Source organism: Acyrthosiphon pisum, chromosome A2 (genome assembly GCF_005508785.2).
Source record: "Acyrthosiphon pisum isolate AL4f chromosome A2, pea_aphid_22Mar2018_4r6ur, whole genome shotgun sequence".
NCBI lineage: Eukaryota > Metazoa > Arthropoda > Insecta > Hemiptera > Aphididae > Acyrthosiphon > Acyrthosiphon pisum.
This window is the reverse complement of record NC_042495.1, coordinates 83,196,118-83,222,056: the sequence shown is the minus strand read 5'-3', so window position 1 is coordinate 83,222,056 and position 25,939 is coordinate 83,196,118. Positions and strand designations below refer to the sequence as shown.

At 33.7% G+C, this 25,939-nt stretch overlaps 1 protein-coding gene across 2 annotated transcripts in view; it reads left to right on the top strand.

Moving 5' to 3' along the window:
* The window catches only part of LOC100168564, a 94,405-nt gene that overhangs the window by 60,438 nt on the left and 8,028 nt on the right, over positions 1 to 25,939 (top strand). For both annotated transcript variants that reach the window (XM_001947243.4, XM_029490438.1), the window contains 6 exons: positions 17,304 to 17,640; positions 17,732 to 18,086; positions 18,265 to 18,387; positions 18,518 to 18,656; positions 19,802 to 20,121; positions 23,509 to 23,976. In XM_001947243.4, the coding sequence (XP_001947278.2) occupies positions 17,304 to 17,640; positions 17,732 to 18,086; positions 18,265 to 18,387; positions 18,518 to 18,656; positions 19,802 to 20,121; positions 23,509 to 23,976 (1,742 nt within the window). The remainder of the gene's footprint in view (positions 1 to 17,303; positions 17,641 to 17,731; positions 18,087 to 18,264; positions 18,388 to 18,517; positions 18,657 to 19,801; positions 20,122 to 23,508; positions 23,977 to 25,939) is intronic.

The window sequence follows — 25,939 nt, the reverse complement described above, 5'->3', positions numbered from 1 at the left end:
GTTAATTTATAAAGGGTTAAGTTTGTTTTTTTTTATCCATCGGATTTTAGTACGGTTAGATTAGGATAGAATTTTGTATAAATTAATTATATTAATCCACTGTAGGTGGAATTAAGTAAAAACTTGGTATAACTTTGATACTTTAGAGTTAAATCATACCCTCACGAACAAACAGCACGGAGTCCGCGATCTATCGCAGATAGATTGCCTACCTGATAATGTACTGCTGCGAATCAGAATTTTTATTCCGAGCAACAGAAAAGTTAAGATAAATTTTGAACACCATATGCCGAATGTTAAACAACGAATTGAACAAAGTTTGAGTCATATAGAGTTGATACATTTAACGGGCAACGAAGTGCACGGGATCAGCTATACATGTATATGTATATAAAATGTGTATAACTCGTCGTCTATAATTACAAGTAATTATAACAAATTCAATATTATGTAATCATAGATAGGTATACACATCTCCTTGCAAGTCACAATAAATATGTAATTGATTGGTGTTGAAGATTTAAGGGTTTTGTGTACAAAATAATTGCAAATAATTTGAAGACGATCGTAAAACACCAATATAGACCAGAAATCAATAATTGTTGTTACTCGTCCAACATTTCGTGTGAAATAAATTCTGCATTATTTATGAAAATAAACAACGTTAGGGCTGACCCTGTTTCATGTTCTACTTGAAAAACGTAGATTAAATGGACGACTAAGCACAATTTCATGCATAAAGTGATTTTTATTATATTCTTAATTTCAAAAATAAATCGTTTTGATGATAAATTGGGTTTTATCCAAATCCCATGAAATTTTTTTCGCAATCATGTATTCTGTTCAATAGTTCTTGCTGGGGGACACTCACGCTATGGCTTCTGTTTTGGCAACGAATGAATACGTGAGTTATTTTCATACGTCCGATCGTTCACAACAATTTTACGCTAAAAAATACTTCCGAAAATTATACATTTATATCTGTGAGACATATTATTATTTATTACTGTTCGATTATAAGACATGACTACAAAAAAACCCCAGTGGAAATTTTAATTTCAACACATTCATCGCAGTGTTATCGCTATTGCAGAACGTAATGAATCAAAATCAAAACGTTTCAAACGCCAATAAAATCATATACCATATAAAATTATACTTCAAGGTAATTTGTATTTGCATCCATATATAATATATTAAAATAATTAATTCAAGTGGCACGTGTGTGCATATCCAGATGCAGAACATACCTACTATATTATATTAAATTATATTATGTAGGAAATATTGCTATGGTGGAAAAATGATTAATTATCGGAAAATTAGTTTCTCCCTTTATCCCAGGCTACGCGGCGACGGTCGTCATTTTGATTTTGGACCATAATATGATGGAATACAAATCGTAGGTATACGAATCAATAAAATATAATATTATAGGTATGATGTGATGAAACGATGTTTGTATGATCAATATAAGAATAATTTTACGAGGAAGATATGCATATTATATTATTATGAGAAGGAAAATGTGAAAGATTTATTGTAAGTACACAAGATTTCTTTTAATTGCATGAAGATACTGCGTGAAATTAAGATATACCGAATTTGTATACTTTGCGTACCTATCTATTTATTATGCAATATTATGTACCTGTCACTCAGACAAATATAATGTATATATATAATATTATATATATTAATATGTTTAACCAACCGTCATAAAAACTAGAGAATCGTCCGTGTACATGGAAAAGTATTACTCGACTCGAACAAAAGGACGGACGATATTAAAAGCCCCAAAAGCCGGATAAAGCTAAATGCTTGGGAAAAGCCTGAAAGCCGTGCCTTGGTGTAGCTTAAATAGATGTGGTCTTGCTGACCGAAGGGATTAAGCTCATCCTACCCCCGAGAAGAGAGGTCTTACGGGCCCGCCGAACGTTTCCCCACGGGAGAATATTATCCCTTTGACTTGCCCCACCCCCGCCCACCCCAACCTCTTTACGTTTCTAGACATTTCTCCCTTGCTGCCACACCATCGTACCACATTATATAAGACCTATAGCTCGTTTGACAAACGCTAACCCCCACATATTGTTTTGCGGAACAACGGGAAGGAAATAAAGGATATGCGAAATCGGTATATACGAAATTGATTTCTATCTGACAGACGACGTCTCATAACAAAAATATAGAACATTCAAAGGCCACGACAGCATTCGAAGAAAATATACTTATTTCAATGTATTATGACGGATAAAATAATATTTAAAAATGTATTTCTATAATATTCTATACGTTGTAGTAATATTAAAGCCAAAGTATTTTTTTTTTCAAGTTCGCTATTTACGTACATGACTTATACTTGCATAAAGGAAATAGTGGAAGATAATATATTAAAATATATGGTTAAATATTGCAACTTCACTTTATTATATACTATACTTCACTTAATTTCTTATCGTCAACGAAATATAAATCCGATATTAAAAAATTATAAACGTTATTTATTTAATGTACCATATTATACTATAATTATACATAATATATTTTAATGGTATTTAAAAATAAATGTATTTGTATATTACAATAATAATGTTTGGTATACTTTTTTGGTATTATAATGAAATAATAATAGATTTAAGTATATCTTATTATCGTTTTTAAATAATATAATAATTCAATTTTTAAAAAATTTACTTTATATCGAATGCGAGATTTATTTATATTACATTCGCTGAAAAGGACCATTAATTTGAAATACCTAGTCCTACAGTTGTATTTTTTCGGGTCTTATGATTTGGATATTATTTCGTTTAAAATGTACCTCCTATATATAATATAAGTATAAAATATTTACTTACCATTCAGCATTCTTCGAATTTGATGAAATTGAATTACAAAATAATTGTATTTGTTTTTAAATTTCTCTTACACATGTAGGTACTTAAAGTAAGATTTATTTTTTTTAACTTAAATATATTTTTAAATATTTTATCTTTAAGATATAACCACATTATATAATATCAATGAAGTGGTATAGATAAATAACACTGGCAGCAGTTTAATTTCAATTTAAGACTGTGGTACATACAATTGGTTTTTATATTATGATAAATTCGAAAAAAAAAACTAACGTTCTAACCATTAATCTGTAGAAAAAAACTCGGTCTACGAAACGATCAAACTAACTAGTTTCGTCGAATGTTCCAACTTCTAAACCAGAAAACATTCAATAAATTTTGTCCATCACGCCGCGTGTAGATATATTTGCGCGAATGCATGGGTCAAGTGATAGGTACCGCGTTTCTGTACAACTATGGTGATAATGGTACAGTTCAAAGGTAAATAGATTGACGTCGATTCCGGTTGAAATCACTATCGCGATATTGTTTCTGCAGTTTCGTTTGTTCGTCTAACCAAAAATTACTCTGATTTCAAACGTGCCGTTCTGGTAATCTCTAGCCGCCGCCGTGCATTTTCGATGTGCGAATTCCGATGACTGTATTTATAGACCTATGTATTTTGTTGGACATAATGTATACTTATTTCGCGCGGTGCAGGGCGAGAGGTGGAAAAAAACACGAGGCGACGTTGAAAGCTTTTGATTGAGAGCGAAGGACGACGCGGAGGGGTGAGGAGCAAATCGAAGAAAAAGGACGGTGAGAGAGTGAGCTAGTAGTGAGGGAGAGAGAGACAGGGAAAGAGAGAAAAAAACTAAAATAAAATATTACCGAAATCCGTTTAGGCACGGGGCAAAGCTCAGCCGTTCGCTGTGGTTGCATGCAAATGGAGTGTCATCAAAGGATTATGGATTTCCAGAAAACAAAAACAGACGCAGAAGCAACATTAACCGAATATAAAACCGTAGAAACGTCGCCGTGTATACGTATACCGAAAGACACACGGCGGCGTGTCTGCGTGCCTCTCTCCGCGTTTATATAGCACTCGCGATTCCCGTCACACACACACACACAGACTGTACTCGGCAAAGAGCCGATCTGAGTAAAAGGATTTCACCAGGACGTGGAGCCTATATATACCCAAACCTCTGCTAACGAGATTATACAATACAAATACTGTTGCATACGTAATAATCGCCTTCGTGAAAACCTTTTAGAGAGAAGGGAAAAGGCCAGCAGCGTATGGGGCGCATGCGAGGTTATACGTATATATATATATATATATAATACATATACACGTCGTGCATGTGTATACCGAATTACTGGTGACGCGGAGGGGTGGCGGTAAAAATAAATAAACTAAGACGGCCTTTGCAGCATCGACGAACGTGGCGGTGACGGCGGCGAGAGAGGGGCGCGCGCGACCCACTCTCGTTGCGGCGGCAATTGGTATAAGATCAGACCCGATCGTGGTCCCGGGGAGGTGGATGCTTGCGGATGACGTTGTGTGTGTAATGTGTATGTGTGTGGGTGTGTGTGTGTTGTCAGTTGCGTTTTAATTTCAATATATAGTCTCACTCGGATTTAGCAAAGGCCGACCGATGCATGGATTAAATGGGATTTTGCCGGACAAACGCGGCCTACATAGTATATATAGGTAGGTGATTTCTACTGTAATATGTACAACCGGCCGGGTGTTAGAAGAGGAAGGGGGACGGAAGGATCCTTAATGAACTACTCGCCAGTGTATGCAGCTACGTTTAATAGTTCTGTACGCGATATTATGTAACAATATATATTATAATTGTGTACGCGCGTTTAGGTACCTATGTTGGTTATGGCGACGAATTATTGGACGCTCGCAGAGGTAACAACGGCTGTAGCCTGTAACAGACTTGGCGACGACTAAACTAATAATTCCATCGTCATAGTACAGTACTGCGTTTCTACGACGATAATAACGTTCACGTAGTCACGTATCTACAAATCTAAATTGGGGGAAGGGGGGAGGGGTTAATTCTTTTCAGAAAAAATACAATAATTAATATGTTAGTTAATTTATAGATATAGGTTATGGATAAAAATATTAACATTTTTATTTATGTTTTAGACTTTGAACTATTATTATTATACGGAATTTCCAAAGTGAGAGTGTCTTCCCAAGTAGGTACAAATGCAAAATCACCACAGCTAACAACTATACTATCTGTGCAGTTTTTTATCCTAAAAAGACGTCATTGTAGTTAAACATTCACTTTTCAATAGACGAGTTCACATAATCAACTTAAGAGAATTTTTAAGAAAAACGAAAACGAAAAACAAAATTTACCTATAATATTTGCTTACCTACTTAACACAATAACAGTCGTAGTTAAAACTTAAAGGGGAAATCATGGCAATAATAATTTTGTTCAGAGCATCATAGTAATATAGAAATTAGGCAACTAAGTTATATTATATTTTCAAAATTGAATTGCATAGCAAAAATGAAAATGTGTCACTTCTCTAATTAGTTATATACCTATAATAGGTGTACTATCCGACTTATACTTATACGACACTTCGTCGGTATATATTTTTTCCAGTAAAACACAGATAATATTATACTATTGATATAATGATATATATATTTAAAAACGTTATAATCCCGTTTAACTGTAAGTTTTAACACTCAAAATGAAATTTATTATTCGTGTCAAAACACTTAACTATCAAAAATGATAATCAAAAAAATTGAATAAAAAATGTTCAATTATAGGTTTCCATTACTCATTAGTGGGGAACATCTTTTGACAAAAACTTGAAACTGCTGAAGCGTAAAATACCGTGTACAATTAAATTCAAAATTGAATTTTTCATTATGTTATTAAAATCATTCGATGTTAAGACGTTTGTCGAAAATTAAAATAAATTCATTAATCATTTTTAATACTTTTGATTTACCACGGAGTTTTATTCAAATAATTCAAAATCGATTATCAAAATTTACGAAATCTGATTACGCGTGTCACCGCGGTATTGTTGATAATATACAGTTTCAGTAAGGTGTATCTATACAAAAACGGTTTTCAATTATTAAAAAATCTCCAATGTATTAACATATTATTTTCCTTGAAACATTAGTGAAAATACAAAATAACGAATACAATAGAATCGAGTGGTATTGTACGTATCTACACGGAAACAACAATACCGATGTACACTAAAGTGAAAAAATTCTGGCGATTAAAATATGATTTTTCGGTGTTCATAATATATTATTTTTCATTATCAGGCTAGCCGCGGCCGCAGTGTTTGATAGTATTATTATGTAGGTACTCCTCGCGACGGCGGAAAAGAATTATAAGAAGGCGGCAAAAAACTTCAATTAAAACCGATTTTCTTCGTATTTTCCATTTCAACACGTACGCATAATACACGCTTGCGGTTAGCAATAGCGGTTGATTGTCGGCGGCGAGAGGGTATATACCGCACCGGAAACGAATTATACCGCGGTGGCGGTGGCACAGCATCAGCAGGCAATATATTATTATATTATATCGTTATAGTAGCATTCGGAACAATTAAAACGATAATAATAGGTATATTATAGGCACGTCGTCGGAATGCTAATCACCGTCGTGTGCGACGACGACGACGGCGGGTTTTGGTCCGAGTGCGGAAAAAAAAAAGTGGAATTAAAAATATACCTATTATAATTTACGACTCCAGACCGTGTATTTTAACGAAATCACTATGTATGATATAAAAACCTATTCTATACTGCCGGTCCCCCCCCTCGACACGTATACGTGATTAACCGGCGAGGTTAATACGTCATAATATATATTATATTATTATTATTAGGTATGACAAGTGTTTTATGGAGAACCATTGCGCCGAAATCTCGTCGAACAATACCCGCCGCCGTCGAGACGGCTATTAGATCGGAACGCCGCCGACTGAGGATAATTCGGAATTCGTATCGGCGGAAAAAAAAGGCGTTTATTTCAATTTTCCAGGAATGCGCGTGGGCACCCGCTCCCCGAAACCCCCCCCCTACCCTTCGTACGATACGTACAAATAGTGTTATAATAATAATAAATAATGCCTCATATCTACGTATATAACTTTATGTGCGTATACACTACCGCAGCAGTGTGTCGCGGGTAAATGCGTAAATTATTAGTCGCATTTCCAGACCATCCGGAACGCGATGGCCAGGAATGCGCGTGCAGTATACGCATTATATTATTATAATATCGTTGCTGTTGTTATATCTGTGTACTTACACAGTGGGCTGCACTGGTACTTTACCTATGTATAGGAAGGTCGACGCCGAATCGCTCACCTTGGCGTTCCTACGTCTCGTGACCGTGAAAATGTCCGGTACGAAAACGCTGCTCGGAAAACGCCGACGCCGAATTAAGGACGGCGGGAAATCGTCGTCATTCCGACGAGTCGTATTGCGGAACTGCGCGTGTCATCGGCGATGGAATTTTTCGGCGGCGGCACATCGGGTTATCGGGTTTTTCGTGTTTTCTTCCACCTTACGCCGCCGCTCCCGTGGGAGAGAGTGCCGTAGATGATGACGAACGACGATTATAATATTAATGTTATTATCGCACGATAACTGCCGTATAAGAGCTATTATTTTAATGATAATATAAATGACAGTATTATGTTATCTCGTTCATCGTCGTCTGCGGGTGGAAAACGTTTCCCTCCTAGCCGGATCGACAAAAAAACGTCTTTAAGAGTATAAATGTAAATCGCCACACGTTAACACTATACGTAAAATATATTATTATTTTATGATTTCCATATTATTATAATTTATAGTAATGTAGTGCGAAATTATATCCGCGGAAGACGACGAATTCCACGCGCTTAACCGAAATCATTCTTATTTTTTCAATCTAAAATTATTTATACAATTTTATCGTATGTTCGTACATCATAATTTGTACAGACGAAACGCAGTAATATTCGGCAACTCTATATCAGTACCCTAGGTATACGCGATACTCCATGGACAATATCTATCATAATTAACACTTTTTTTTAGTCGAGATGTAATAAATTTATAAATGTGATGTTGATATATATATATACTACATTATATGATATTATCATATTAAATTATAATTAATAATTGTTCTTCGAATTGCTCTTTATGAATTTAGGCATTATAGTAGAATACTTCACTTGAAACTATGTTGATAAAAATTATTTATAAAGTTAGTGACAATGTCGATAATAGATAATCTGAGGATATTGAGGTGAACCAATATTACTCATACAGTAAAATAATTGTGAAATTAAATGTAGGTATACGTAATAAAATAATATCTAAAAAACCAATAAACGATTATACTATATAGGTGTCAGGTTGAGTAGTTTTTATAAAATTAAAATAACTACGGTTTTTAGTATAATCTTCTACAGTTTTCCATGTTATAAAACACGAATGATAAATATTTACTATTTAGTACCTTGGTCGTGTAATTCTTAAGTAGGCTTTTGAATTTTAATATTTTAAGACGAGACAATGTTATCGTCAATGGTTTTCAAAAGATATCTAACCATGAGAAAATACACGTTAACAAGTGCGCTTAAATTAAAATCAACCAAATATTAATCTCGTAACATATTTTAATAATATCCACGTAAAATAATCTAAACTATTTACACGCGATATGCGTATAATAAATTTACATATTTGGGAACAACATTATATTTGGTGACTTTCTAAAATTTTAAATATTTAAACGTACCACGCAGGTATAGGTGGTTATTGCTTACCGTAAAGTGTGAATTTACAGTACATTTCAATGAATACACATTTAAAACATAATAAACATAATAAAATTAAATTCTTTCATCCCAATACTAAACCTTTCTGCTGCCATCACACAACTATTTCAGTATTAAAATATTATAAAATCCTTTATCGATGACATATTATATTCGTACGTCACAATTGTATGGCAAATCGAATTCATAATAATAAATTAATAACACTATGATTGTAATACTATTTTCTTCAAAACGAATATCATGAATAATATGGTTTGTAATAATTAATACGTCGATCTGTCTGTGTGTGAAGATTCCCATCAAATATAATATTATGAAAAAATAAAAAATATGTTTAACCACATTGCCGGGCCGCTGCGGTGTTGACGACATGCCTAAATACGTGCCATATCGAGAACGAAGATTAATACGTATATAATATACCCGCAAAACATATTATTATTAATTCATTGTTTTTCATTCCGTTCTTAATAATATATTGTTATGTGTAATTTAATTTTTCTAATATTATGCAAAAATGTTGATGGGAAATGGGAGTTTTCAGCGTGTTCTCACTCCGGAATGTAATTCGATATTAAAGTGTTATACTTATTATGAATTCCATACTGGCCATTTCGAAACTAAGCTCGATTAAACCCAGCGGAGTATAATATCATAACGCAATAAAAACGGATTGAAATTACAATAAATTACAATATTAACGTTTGAGATTATCACATTTCGCACGGTTAACCGGTATTTGTTAATACATAAATATATATTTTTCAAGTGATTACATTGTATATTTCTTATTATTAATATCAACTCTTAGAAACGATTAAGTTGGAATTTTAATATAATTGTCAAATACCAACTGATCCGAATAATTTAATAATAATATAATAATTATTATAATACTACGGTTTTGAATCATTGTGTGTTTTATAGGGTTTAAATTTGAGTGCACATAATATTATAATATTAATTTTTCTGAACTGTTTTATTATTTAGATTGATAGGCGCCTAATATAATTTTGTTTTATTTTGATTTTATAGATCATAAAATTTGCAACATATTAATGGTCTACTTAATGTATTGATAATTCGAAATGAATATCATAAATTCACAACATTATATTAAAATATAACTGGATGAAAGGACTATACAGGGATAATTCAGTGCGGTGACATTTATTAATTGTAAAATTAAATTCAGATTCGCTTCGATTTACACCGCAAGATATCTGTATCAATTCCGTTTTAATCTAGATAATCTGCAGCAGTAAGGTCGGATAGTGGTGAGGGGGAGGGGGGGGGAGAATACGGAGTTTAGATAGAAATCTGTTGTAAAATAGTTTCGATAGTATTGCTCTGTTATTAATCGTAACTTAATGCAGGTCGTGATTCGTTACATAACTCCAGCCGTAGGTACCATTATATTGTAGGTCCGCAGGTTTAGGTGTAGGATTAACACTAACGCGCGTAACATTATAATATCATAATAACTACAATAAACATTTTATACTAATCAAAAACTTTTATTTTTTTAACAAATTATATTCGTTAATTATTATACTCGAGCCAAAAACACTGCAGTCGTCATAACAGTATACATATTATAATATTAATATTATCTAATTATTATTATACGACGCAGCAATATCGTTACTATATTATAGCACGCACAATTTAAAATACTATAATATTCAGAGCCGTAGACCTGTAGACCTAGTAATGGACGGGGGAAGTTTAACCCTTAAAATACGCGCTTACAACATAGAAAGTATATATCTAAATACATTTATACAAACAATTAAAACTACTAATGTTTTAAAGTATTTTTTATTTAATGTGATGAATCCCTCCCCCTCAATATTAAATTCCTGTGTACGGCAATGGCACTATTGCATATAATTGTATAACTATAAAATTCATATTTGGCGTGCATTAACTTATTCGTATTACACCCCGCACACGACTAACTCTGGATTTAAAGTGAAAGGGTTTCGAGTGATTATTTTTTTCATCCCCTCCTCCGGTTCTTAATCCCCCGTTCCCGAGAGTTTAACGCCGCATGACCTTATGCAACTTACAAACACAGTGCCCACGGGCCGCCGGAGGACGGTTAGGTTAGGTTAGGATCGGGCGGGGAGGTGGTGGTAGTGGGACACAGGGAATTGTTTTAACAATGCAACCTTTTCCGTACGCCACCCTCTCCGCCCGCAACAGACGTTTTGCGAGAACGTGTTAAACCTCCAGGGCTGCGGGGTGCAGAGAATTATTAGAGACCCCTTCATCCGGGGCATCCTCCATCCCTCACCACTGCCAGGACTTTTCCACAACGTCCCGCACGCCAATCGTCCTACCTACGTGCTATACATCGCGTATATATTGTAGCGTCTCTCGATATGAATGGACAATAATCCTTAGAGGCTGTTCACCGACACCCACACCCCTCATACCCACATCCAAACCCACACACACACACACACCCACACACACATACACACGCGCACGCAGATGTACGCTCGCGCGTGCGTGACTTTAATCCCTCCAACTACAACTTATCTCTTTTCATCGCGGGATCGCAATTTTTTTCTCTCTCCTGCAATCCGCTCCTCGCCGCCCGCACGGTATATTTTTCTCGTATTTTTAATCCTTAGCACCACCGTCGCGCACCATAATATACCTAACTGGAGAGGTAATGCTCGCCGCAAAATTTGGTTTACATGTATATAGGCACTACGCGGGTTTGTGCCGTGCGTGTGTGTGTGTTCGGGATCAGCGGAATCGGTAGGATCAGAGTACTTAGCGACCTCTCTCTCTCTTTCACTTTCTCTTTCTCTCTGCCCCTCATTCTCTCGATAAATCCCCCCACCCTCTGTTACCTTGCTCCTGTGAACGGGCCCCAGTTAAGCTCTTTGTAGCCGCTTTAACCGGTCCCTCTCCGCCCCATCCCACCACGGTGTATACGTTTTAATAAGAACCCATCTCATCGCATAATTTCAAGATGCCACTAACCTCACCGCGCCTTTCCCTTCACTGTCGTCCGACACCAGTCCTGCCGCTTTCCCATTTCCTATCTCTCTTCTGCCGCGCTTTTCACGTGTCTTCCTGTGAGTTTTCCTGAATAACTATATACAACAGACGCGTCTATGTTTTCTGAGTTCAGGAAACCATAAATACGATTTAACACCGAGATCGGCTTATACACAGTGCTTTAAAATCAATCTTGAACAAAGTATAATATAGCGTGTATTATATATACATTTATATATATGCACATTGTATGTATTATATAGGTATCTACAACCTATGCGAATTATCAGTAGGTATAATGCGTAGGCGTATTTTTTTCAGTAAATACATCATTATAATATTATATCATCGGTTTTAAATATACGTATTAAAAAACAAAATTACTAGGTACCTAACTATTCCTAAAACCTAAATAATATTATCTTTGGAAAGGTTTTTACGACGATCTATCAAAACGAGTAATGATTGCGTTAGGATTATTTCATCCTATAATATTATTACGTCGATAGAATTTTATATACACATATGTGTACCTATGTCCAATCCAATTCAATACAATCCTGAATTACATCAGTTCAGATTTAAGCTTACCCAACATTATGTTATTCTATAAGACTATCGATAACAATTATTATTTATTTTCAATAACATTGATCGCATATGTCATATATATTATACTTATCTGTGATCAAACGTCCATTATTCCGAAAAATTCAATACAAAAAGGACGTTTTTATCCGATTTGTCTTAATTTGAATAAGAAGATTTAGAACATTGATATAATATGTATATACATTATAGTACTTGTGCAAGATTAAATCTCTAGTTAATTTTTTTAAAACGATATTAAGCATTGTTTTATATATTTTGCTTGAAAGTCGTTTCTTTAATTCGTTAGTCTTACTCAATTTACATCAGTGTGTTAAAAATATTATAACCTAGTCCAAATCAATTTTTTTTTTTAAATCGAGTTCATACTTCATTATTCTTTAAACCTTAGCTATCATACCAGTGTAAAAGTTTAGTTTTGTTGTACTTTATTTTAATAGAAATGTGTACCCTGCAATTAATTAATTAATTAATTATTAATTATACGAGAATATGATTGTTACATAATTTAACTATAAAATATTTAAGATTTTATTCCATCCAGGTCGACTAATAATAAGTTTTTATTTGGCCTCTACAACCAAGGTCATTAGCCTATTACTGTCAGGGTTGATATGAAAAAGCCCAGTCCGAAGAAACCCGGCCTGCTTTCCTGGGTTAAACCCACTCAGCATTTAGAAAAACCCTTGAAAAAGACCAATGCTGCTTTTCTTGGCGAAATAGAAATTCATTCTTAACTTAAATGTAGCTATTAATAAATATGGATTCAGATTCCATACATTGCCATCCAGCTTTACGACCATTACCAATGACTGGTGTCATGATTTATCAATTTAAATTTAACAGTTCATTAATTATTCAACAGTAAAAACAAACAAAAAACTTAACAATGACATTAAAGGTAAAAACCACTATCGTCAATAACAATGGGAAAATGTTGGAATGTCAATAATATCAACATATTATCATTTAGTTTTTGGCAGGGACGACACTTTTAATCATTTTCCTCTAATAAAGACAAGGCGGCGATAAGGAAAAAATTAGTGGAGCTAAAACATAGAAAAAAATGTCTTGTTTTTTTCGGATTGGTTTTTTTTAGAAAAAAACCCGATCGGTTTTATCGACGGTTTGTTCATTATAACTTTTACAATAAAAACCTCCAGGTTTTTTATATTTGAAAAACCCTGAAAAATCCAAACGTGTTGGGTTTTTTTCTATAAAGCCATGGTTTTTGCCAAGCTTGATTACTGTTAGTTTTGGACAATTATGTATATGTGTGACAAGGATTTGTCACTACGTACCCAGGTGGTGGTCATCCATCCGATAAGTGTTAGCACCGGCCGGTGCTTACTCTCAGATCACGGTTTGTGACTGATTGTAACCACCGCGCCATGCCAAGCCACATAATAATAATAATAATAATAATATAATTATTGATTTTTCAGACAATCTGCAATAAATTTAATGCGCATTGTAACGAATTAAAACAAATTATTATTTTAAATGTCACAATAAATATCAACTTTAATATTGTATTTGTATATTACCTATGTAGATTTTGAGAAATACAAAACATACATTTTACCTCCCTCGTTTTCGTAATGTAAATATTTTAAACAATTTTAGGCAGACGTAATTCAAATTCTTAATAATTTTCGAATTTCTATTTGCATTAATGTTAATTATAGGTAGGTACATACTATATGTCTATATTAACACTTTAATAATAATATTAAAGTTATCGTAAAATTATTATACGATTCTTTATTAACGATAACATACCTACACTATTTACTATTTTAAAATTTCTAAGTACAATTCAAAAGAAGTGGGCAAGTAAGAGGTAATTGTTCTGCTGTTCACTTGTAAGTATCGAGTGTATATCGTCATCGAGTAGGTCACTGTTATATGGAGTTAAATTTAAAATCAATGATGAATCATTGTATATAAAAAACGTTTCTGAGCTGAGTCAGTCTGTCAGCCTATGTATATATTACTAACAAATAAGTAAATCTTATTATTATTATAGTAATTTATTTTACTATCAATAATATGGTAGGCGATATACGGTATAATAACTTAAAATTAATCTAAATATTTTGAAAATGTCATTGCGTATAGTAAATTATTATAAAATATGTTTAAAAAAATTATTCAAATTTAGTATTCCAGAAAAATATAGTAAAATATAACGGTGTCCCACTGTATGTAGTAGCTCCACGTAATTATCGAAAATGTGCGTATTAAACGTAATTCTTATCTCAAGCTGTGTTTGAAATAAAAAAGTAATATAGCCTAAAAATCACATGTTTTAAATAAATAACAATATGTCTATTTTTTACCCAACATAAACGTAGGTAGTGAAACATTGAGTATTTGGAGTAAAATTTAAATAATTTTTTTTAAACAATAATATAGAATTATAGTAAATTCTCGTTATGTGTCAAGAGAAATAGAAAAAAATTTCTCATACCGAGTTTTATAGTAATTCAATGGTAATTCAGTGGAGATTTCAATTTAATTCAAGATAACAAACAATTCGAGATATCAACAAATTATGGCATAGTAAAAATCTACTGTAGTTATATTATATACCTATACTTACTTGTAATACTAAATAGCTGCAGTGCACGCGCGTTACATGCTCGCGAGATGAAAATAATAACATTATATTAACCGACTTAAAGAGTATATCGATCTATGCTGTGAAAAAAATAATATATATATATTATATATATAATATTTTAACAACAATAAGAGCTGATTGTGTTTTCCTAAAAACAACCCGCTGTAACCGAATGGCATCCCCTTCGAAAGAGAAACCAACTACAACAACAACAACCCCTGACGACATTTGTATATTCCACATTACGCGCCGGATTCGCGAGTTTCCGGTATCAAATCTTCGTGGCATTTAACACAATATAATATAATACATATACCGAACGGGCGAAAACCGAACACACGCTACCTCGTTTATTATTGTTTTTTTTTTTACCAACCATAAAGAACCACTGCATTCGTTTCGTTTAACAAATCAATATTTCGCGTTCGAGAGATAACGTTTTTCACACGGCAAAGCCACGCGACAGTATTATATTATTAAATCTGGTAAAAATGTCTTCTTAAAAACAGATAACGAGATTTTTCCGCACCCCTCACACCGCCCTCACACACTTTCATTTGGATAGCGTTATTATTATTTTTTTTTTCTCCGGTCTCTCTCCTCTCGACAACCGCGTGCCACTCCGTGTCTCCCGTCTCCTCGGGCCCAGTTGGTTCTGTTTTTCATTTCCGTTTGCACCACCACAAAAGGGTGGAAAGAGAGATGCTGCCCGTGCGTCGCCGCCGATCCGGTTATTTGTGTACAGCACGTATACAAACGCGCAGCGCTCTGCAGTTTCTTCCGATAAGAGCTTATTATTATATTATTGTCGTAGTCGTCGTCGGTGGTGAGAGCGAACCGCGCCGGCTAATAATGGAAAACGCTTTACACCTCCGCGTAATGTACAATATCATATTATTATTATTATTATAATAAACACCGCACCAACCAGTCAGATAGACACGTACGATAGGTATATTATATATAATACTGCCACAGAGACCCGCCACCTGCAATGCATTGTTTATCGGGCTGTCAACTTTTGTGGTTTTGAAAAGTTTTTACAAAGTGTCATCTCCGTTTTAGCGGAAAATCCGGGGGAGGCACTCCGCAGACGTAGGTGCATTATAGACGCCGGATGTGTCGAGACGAAACGCTATCTCTCTAGGAAACGCTGGATGGTTTCTGCTTTATATTTAATGGTATTATATTTTTTTTTAATCTTGAACTCAGTGGTTGTCTGTACAGTTGTACGGTAGTCTGAATACTTCTAACAGTGCACTCGGCACGGCTTCATTGAAGATGAAAATAATACGTTATAATATGGTGTATTGGTATATATTATAATATTATTACTATTATGGTATAATAAATATTTGAGTAACATTGTGCATACTCGAAATTTAGTATAATCGGGCCACCATTCGATTTTCTACTCGACGTGCCCCCCACAATAGCGTGTATCTGAACCATAAGTGCAAGTGCAATGCCATAATATTATATTGTGTATAGGTGCAATACCGGCGATGATGTTTGATTAATTGCATTCTATTTTAATATACTCTATTTAATTTTTTCTAATTTAATATCAGCTGTGTACTTATTCGATTTAAATAACTATTCAATTTTAAAACTACCTACATATTTTATTATAATATTGCTATTTGGAAAAATTACGAACAAAAAAAAAACAAAATACCGAAGGTCCATGTATCTGTAGTAGTAATGGATCAACTTCAAATAAAATAAAATAAAATATCTGCAACAAAAATTGCATAAACATGTAGATGTTTTATAAAAACGATTTATTAATAATAATTAGTTTAATCTAATAAATCAGTCAGAAAAAAAAATAATAACTAGTACAAAATATTTAATTAAAAATAAAAACTCTTCAATAGACAGAAAATATTACCAATTAATTATATTATTAACTCTCAATAAAAAAATTGTACCTACTGTTTTCATCGAATAAAAATTAATTTTATGAAATTCAGTGATGTTTCTGGGATTACGACTCGAGTGATAAAATACAATAAGCAGACCAATAGTTTCCAAAGCGTCTCAAATGAAACTTTAATCCGTCCTTAAAACTCCAGTCTAAGAACCGTGTCTGAAACCCGTTTTCAGATTAGAATGAATATAGATTCAACTGGCTTAAGGCTTAGTCGAAGAATTATAAACTAAACTCTTTGGATTAATATTAACATTATAAATACGTCCTCGCCTGATATACATAATATAATAATATGCACAGGCTAGTATAGTGCACTGAACAGCGAACAATAATATATATCGTGTACTATCACTGTGGATTGTTTTTTAAAGCGTGTAATATTCTTTAAAAAACGTTCAATTCATTTTTTTTTCAGCGAAATCTATACCAGTTCACTGCATAGTGGAATCGATCAACCATGTTTATCAATGGAGCCAAAAGCACTCGCCGTCAGTGCATCGTCCTAAAGGCCACGTAGAATTGGACAGATTTGTCATCATCCCGAACAACACTGCGTTTAGAGATTTGACGGAAGCCGCGTTGGTACGCCTGGGCTATTCCAAAGACACGGCAGCGGCGTCAAAGGGATTAGTAGTGCTGAAGAACTGGTTACCGCTAGACCTGGACACAATAGCCGAAGATCCGGTGCTGACAGTGAACGACGTCCTCGGAGAACTCACTACCTTAGCTACTCTGAGAATACTCGTGTTCCGGTAAGTTTTCACACCTAGTGGGATGTTGTGATGAAATATTATGCGATTGCCGATTATTATGACCAGCTTATTATCTCGATTGCCTTTGCAGGGAATCGAAGAACCGATTCTCCGATTTGAAGGACAAACTGTTGAAACTGCTGTTGGTACAAAGCCAAACGCAGCTGACAGCGTCGGGATGTCCCCTGGACGAAGCGATAATATTGCAGATGATGAAGGTGGGACAAGCTTGCCCAGATTTGCCCGAAGATCTGTACAAAAAATTCGAACAATGGTGGATCATGCAATCGTCAAACGTCGTTCCCAAAATACAGCCATCGGTATTGCCGCAATCAGTGAGAGACATGTTCTATCGTAACGGCTCGTCGCCAAGGCAGTCTAACATGCAAGACAACCCCGCAAACTGTATTGTTCCTAAATCAGACCCCAAGACACACAGTCTCCAGGTGATTTAATTCTCACGATAATTATTACCATCCGCGTTGTAAATTTTATCGTACCTGACAAATCGCGTAGTTGTGTGTTATCTGAGCATAACAAAATTATTATGTTATTATTTAGATACCTAATTTTAATTAGGTATTACTTGAACCGTATTGACAAATATGATGTTTCTATTTTTAGTCTGTTTCTCAAAATCAGTTCCAAGGTCAAAAAACGCGTATGCGTACTAGCTTCGATACGGAACTCGAACTCCCGAAATTGCAAGCTTGGTTCGCTGAAAATCCTCATCCGAGTAGACAACAAGTACGTCTTTTGCACTTAGATCGCCAGTATACATAATATACTAAATTATATATTTTATATAATAATATTATTATGAAGTTTTGGCGTAATTCGTGTTAATTGTCGATTTTTGATATTATTTTAACTAAAGATACACCATTACGTGAGTGAATTGAACAATCTGGAATCGCGAAAAGGTCGTAAGCCGTTAGACGTCAACAACGTCGTATATTGGTTTAAAAATGCCAGAGCAGCTCAAAAACGGGCTGAAGTACGTGGCACAAATTCAGGTTAGTATACTTATACATACTAAACAATACTAGTACTGTTATTAAAATTTATTTGGAGGGGCAAATCATTTGATTTTTACAAAAAGCTGTGACCACTTCAACACCCGCCTTTCTCATTCCTGTTTATACACTCCTTAATACTTTAAAAATAATTGTAGTTGTACGTACTGACATTTCTATTTTCTATCCTATTATACATTTTATAAATAAATGTCTAGTTATAAATATTGCTCATAGCTCAAATTCTCTCCCAAAAATGGCTGACACGCATCCAAATATAACTCATATAATATTATCCTCTTAATAAGAACATTTCATTGCTATTTTTCTCCAAAATCTATTCTAAATTTCACACCTTAAACCTAACTTGACAATTGAATACCTAATTCCAAATATTAGTACTCTTAAAATAATATATACCTAATCTACGACATTTAGTTCTAAGCAATATGATATAATCTGTCCCACGAGAAAAGTAGAGCGTTTCGCGCATGTAGACTAACGGCGGCACGTTCCGTGGCACCGGTTCTCCCACTCTGTGACAATCGGCGGCTGTGGAAATGCGAGTTTTGGTCGTCGCCCAGTCTGCTTCTCTCGTGGGACGGAGTATAGTATACATAATTATAATACTAGTTGTATTGTAGGTATAGGTAATATTCTTGGAATTCACAATAATATGTAGATAAGTACTACGTTAATTTCAACATTTCTGTAAACTTTCCGATAGTAGATAATATTATTATATATTATTATAATGTATTGTAGGTTTGAAGTTTTACTTTGAACTGCTCTGGGTAAAATCAATCATTGATTTTTCATCACAATGTATATACGATTCACCACACTGGCAAAAGTATGGACTTTTTAACCTGCCGTAGGATGGGGGGAGGCTGTGGCCAGTGAGTCTGTAATTACGCAACTTTGCCATGTATAATATTATCTCAATCTATGAGGACATAATATTAAAATAGCTTCCAATAATACGTAGGTACCTACCCAGGTATATAATATTATTAACGACCGTAATCCGAGTGAAATAATACGATTTAACGATATCATTTTCTGTAGACTCGGTCGACTATATACCCTATCATTGTCTATATTGTCATAGTAAAATATTCGTTGTCTGTAATATTGTTACGCAGGCGTCGCAGACAATATGAACTCGGCGAACAACGACGGCAACGTGAACGGCTACTGTAAGAGCAGCAGTCCCAGCGAGCACGGGGGCAAGTCGTACAGCGGGCAGGGGTCGGTGAGCGAGGCCGAAGACGACGACGACGACGAAGAGTTCGACGACAACCGGGACGACGGCGACGATGACGACGATACGAAACCGCCGATGAGCCCGCCGGCGGAACAGCCGATATCGTTGACCACGCACGGGCGGTTTAGTAACGGCGAAACTCTGTTGCAGTCTCCGAGACCGCAATCGCGCAACTCACAGCAGAGCCCCGAACACAAGGTAAGATAATAATATACGCTTCGATGTTATGATAATATTATAAGGCCATAGCATTATTTCAAATAATAGCTGAACTACCTATTGAAGTACGCGTAAAAAGAAAACCCCAGGATAGGGAGGTCTTTTCTTAATCTATTTAAAAGAAAATACATCACATTAAATAATAAAATATATACGTTAACAATAAATTATGCGTCACAATAAATTCAGTATAAAAATATTTTTGCAGTACCTGATTATTGGTAACAACTCAGAAAAAATTACTTTTTATATGGTGTTCATCGTTATTTCTATACGGACATTGTTCTCTTAATAAAATATTTATTACGTCCGCTGCTCCTCACTTAAATTGAATACAAATTACAAATATCATAGTATAATTATTTATCAACTAGGAATCATCCGAAAATCCCATGCTTGTGCTCAGCCTGTATCTGGTTGTCGAAGAAACCGTCCAAATAATCATTCCACAAACGACATAAACATTAATATAATATATTATATTTTAATAGAAAAAAAGAATTTTCAAGGAAGTTCTAAAATTAAATTTATTCGTGGATATAATAATAGTCACACAATACGCATGGTTACTATGGAATACACCGTAATAATTTAACATCACATTAAATTTTAATTCATTAAATGTTTATTTTTGGTTGTATGAATTTGAACTTATTTTAAAATGTGTTTTATTTACACGACCGTCGTCGATTGTATCTGTTCGATACCTAAATTTGTGATAGTTTTGATTTTCGTTGTAATCATTGTTTTACTCTGGCAATCAAACTCATTTTGTTAAGACCAACAGTTAAACATAAACTATTTGGTAAGTTTAAATACGTGAATTAAAAATATTATTAAATAATATAATATACTATAGGTATTAAATAAAATATTTTAATTGATTTAGTGCAAAAAAGGCGTTTTTCATATTTTGTAGTTTAGATTGTAATTGTATAGCCATAAATAGTTCATCAACAAAATTCGTGGTATAATATTGACAAAATATTTTCAAAAATATAGGTTCCTACATAATATTATTATAGTTTTTAACTATTATCCACTTAAGATAAATATACGCGTACTGCAGTATACTCATATCGTTATAATGTACCTATAATTCTATTGTTTGTATAAATAATTAATATAACGTTTTTTTTTTTAAATCCGTAAAAAACACAAATATGTCGTTCGTATTGAAAGTGTTTTTTGTCATCAGTCGATTATATACGACGTTCTTTACATTTTCAACATAAAAGTTTTGAAATCTCGTATTTATTTAACAATACGATATTATTTTTCATTAGATTATAGTTAATAGTTATCCTATAATTTATTTTTATAAAACAACGACTCCCCAATGTTAAATCTGTAAATACTGTTAAAATTAAAAATCATTAAATTGTATCTAAAATATCATACAGGTTTGAAAAGTGTTCATTTAGGTTATTAAGTAGTTCACATTAATTTCAAATTTTTTGTACGATTCCAAAATTTTAAAAGTTATCGGCATTATTATCGGTAAACTTGCGATTACCGGTTGTCGAGTTTAAAGTTTATTTGTGATCTACAGTAAATTCATTTATGCCACACATGTAAAATAATTCCGGGCACGTAGTTTAAATAGCACGAAAGGAATGGGAATAGTACATATTATAATACACGTGTAACGCTGTAATGTGTATTAAATATAGGTGATTCATTCCAAGTTTTAAACAATTTGGTTTGCAAGCGTCAGAGAGTCACGTTTAATAGAGGGGTAAAAACTTCAATTGTCTGATTTAACTATCGGCTATACCTATACAATATTATAAATTAACCATAGGCGGATATTGGGGTGGGGGGGGACTTGGAATGTAACAAACCACACTAGATGTCAAAATAAATTGTGTATTTTAATATAACTATATAAACTTGGTGCCTCTGCTATAATAAAGTAGGATTACTGAGTAGCCACTATAGTTAGTAGGTTGAAGCGTTTAAAAATGTATGTTTACGCTAATGGATAAGACAAGAATGTTAACCCCCCCCCCCCCACCCACCCCCAAGGATGTGACCAAATATCCGCCTATGAAATTAACCAAATCATAACAGTCTTAAAGATAATTACATAATATACCCATCCGTTTATGTATATAGTAGGTACTATAAAATATCGCTATAACTAATATTTAAAATCAACAACTATAATACCTATGTGGTTAAACCAATTTAATAAGAGACAATTTTTTATTTATATTTATAATAATAACGATATTTTTATCAACCGTCGACTGTATAGATGTACGAAAATAAAATTAATTTTAACTACACGGACCAGTAATTTAATGGTCCTCGATCAGCTTTCATAGATCTATTATTTAACATCAATGGCCAACACAACCTGTCATTGATGTAAATCACCGGGCAATGTGTAGTATTTCAACATTTCCCGGTCAATGTCATCATTAATTTTCACATTAACGTTAAGGATGGGCATGAAATCCGAATTTTGAATTATTCTAATACCTATAAATCAGAATTGGAATTAAATTCTTATCTGGATTTCCCGAATATTTCGAATTTATGGATTTGCTTTTTATGTGACTTATAATTATTTTTAATGTATGAAAAAATAATTTTTTTTTTTATTGTAATGAAAATATGTTGTACAATTAAATTTATTAGAATATAAAAATGAGTCATAATCAGCATATTTTGATTTCATAAATGTGAATTCTTCAAATCCGAATGATTAGAATTTTCAAAATCTGGATATGCCAACGACTTATAAACGTCACCGAATGTAAAATATTTTATACACAATTTACACAATATACCTTTATCTATTCATAGGATATTGTAGTCTTGGAATTTACAACACTATCAAAAAAAAAAAAAAATATTAAAGCGCACTAAAAATCTCTGGTCTTGTTGGCGATTAATGTCCCACACATATACCAAGTTAAGATTTTGAAAAATGCATACATTTTTTTTGCAAATTATATCTGCCAAATACATGGTGTTTTAATGTTATTTAAAAATTAACAAGTAAAATTATTACTTGGCCAGTGGGCAGAACTGAGTTCAACCAAGGTACTGAACATACTTTTTAACCCTTATAATAATGATAGAAATAATTCTTCATATTTTATAAAACTTTTGTCTGATAAATACGATGTATATATTCAATGATAAATCTTAATTATGCAGCACAATACTATTTTCTTCGCAATAATCTCCAAGAGTAGGCCATAAAAGTGTTTTTGAGAAAAAATTAAACACTTTTTAGCGTAATAATAATAATACATCGCATAAGATGGGCAATATACCCTGAATGGGTAATTTTAAAATTTACTGTTCTGAGGGGAATCTGAAACCAAAAAACTGTTTCGATTTTTTAAAAAGGTGATGGTGATCAAGGAAGAGCCACCAGATAAGGATAAGACGACCGTGACCACTGGACTGAACAATAACGATTACGAGGACGAGGACGATTTCGATGAGGACATGATTGACGATGACGGGTCGGACGGTGGCGGCGGTGACGACCGCGACGTGATCGGCAACAGCTGCAAACGGTTATCATCGCAACAACAACAACAGTCAGCGATGTCTTGCACCACCAGCCCAGTAGACGACCACCCAGTTGCCACGGGACACCACCACCAGGCGACGCCGCCACCCCCACCCCCGCCGCTGTTCCACCGGGCCGCCGATCTGCACCAGCCCCTGGTCCGGCCCGGGTTCTCGATGGTGCCAAACTCAATGTTCGGCCACAGCTTCATGTACATGAGCCAATGCTTGCCCGGCTTCAATATGGGCCGCCGGCCACAGACCGGCACTCCGCCACCGCCACAATCGCAACAGCCTCAGGTAAGTCATCGTGTTGCAACTATTACCATAACATGTTAATATTGAAGTAGGTGCTTACTACATAACCATCGAAATATTATACTCGAACCCAGTAGCATATTATGTATGAAGGTAGGTGGGAAGTGGTTTCGGGAATATGGCGGGGTGAGACGCTTTTCACTTTTCGGCCAAACAAAAGGTTTAATAATATTTACTTTACGTTATTAACTATTATACATGCCTGTAGAAAAAGATTATAATTATTAGCTATACAAAAAATTATGTAATATAAGAATAAAATTACATACCAATATAAATTATAACTTCTGTCATTAATATAGTTTGTTCGGCGGTCGTCGAGTTTGATCGCTAAATTATATTAAACCCGTGCATATTATAGGTACCTAGGTATATAACATATATTAACTTGAGAATAATGTTAATATATTATACTAATATAATATAATATATTATATAGGACATAGGTACTATAATATATTATTTAAACTACGGTGGTCGGTGGAGAAGTATTGCCAACAGTAGTTCCTACTCCAGCTCTCGATACCACGTAAAAAAAAGGTAGGTACGTACTCGGTATTTAGCCCCCCATTATCGAACCAGCTACCGAGTGCTTTTCTCCGTAACTGCAATTTTATGCGATGCTTTTCAATACTTTTCAGGATTATCATTACTATAATACTATACCGTGATATATTGGAATTAATTACAACGACTATACAGTTATTTTTCGTCAGGTTAATAAAATAACATCAGGATTTCCGCGGTAACCACGATATCTAACTATATTCCTCATCAATATTATACTACATTATTATATTATTAAATCGTGTTCTATGTTATGCTATTATATTTTATTATATTTTATTATACAATATAATACTATACTATTCTAACATTAACTTTAAGCCTTAAGGTAATGTTAAATTATTTAATCCGTTTGATTAGGTACTATAACGGTTTTCTGTATGATATTAAATAGGATTTAAAATTATTGTTATTTGTAATTGTGATTTACTGGCGACCACCAACACTAAAAAATATAATTTTTTTTTTAATGTTAAATATTTTCCCTCTAAAGTATAATTTATAAACTATAATTTATTCTTGTTTTTTACATTTATTTGATAGATCACCTATTTAATTTTTAACATTTTTAAAAATGCTGTTGCATACAATTTTAAATTATTAAAATAATAATGGTCTTAAAACTTAATTTTCGATATTATGATTGTCATAATAACCTGGAAGTACCTACCTCTCCCCTCCCACTTGGTTATGTAAATTAGCAAAGTATAATAGTCGTAATCGACTTTCCGTTTTTTAAATTATTTTACTTTTGTTACACTCCGTCTACATTTTTAAAATCTGAAATGTCTGTCAAAAATTTGACAAAAAAACAGTTATGGTATACTGTTTGTGGTTGCCGCCTTTATGATATACAATACAAACATTTTAGTAGGTACCTATATCTATATAACATCGGTAACTACCTACCACAGAAATTGCCAACCATATAGTTTGTTCGTATCTAACTTTAATCGAAGAAAACCCTTCAGAATATAGTATATACCCAAGCTAGGCAACATGAATTATTAGACTTTCTGTATGTATGAAACTAAATAGTTATGTGTTGTTAAGTTGGTAATTCATAAACCCTGCGTGGTAAAGTATAGATTTCACAATAGTTTACTTTAGATGAAAAATAAAATGAACAAAACAAATATTGAAATATTTACAAAGCTACACACATATAGATATGAACTCATTAAGAGGACGCTACCCATACATTTGTTGTCTCCGTCTTACACACGCACGACAATGCAAATTGTCGTTCACAAGTTTCAATAGTGTGCTGTTAGTTTTGATACTAGAGTGAATTGACCTATTTTAAAACTTTTAGGTAAGAACATTATCTGTGCTTAAGCGTTGCCGATTTTTCAAAATTTTTATTTCAAGCAAGATA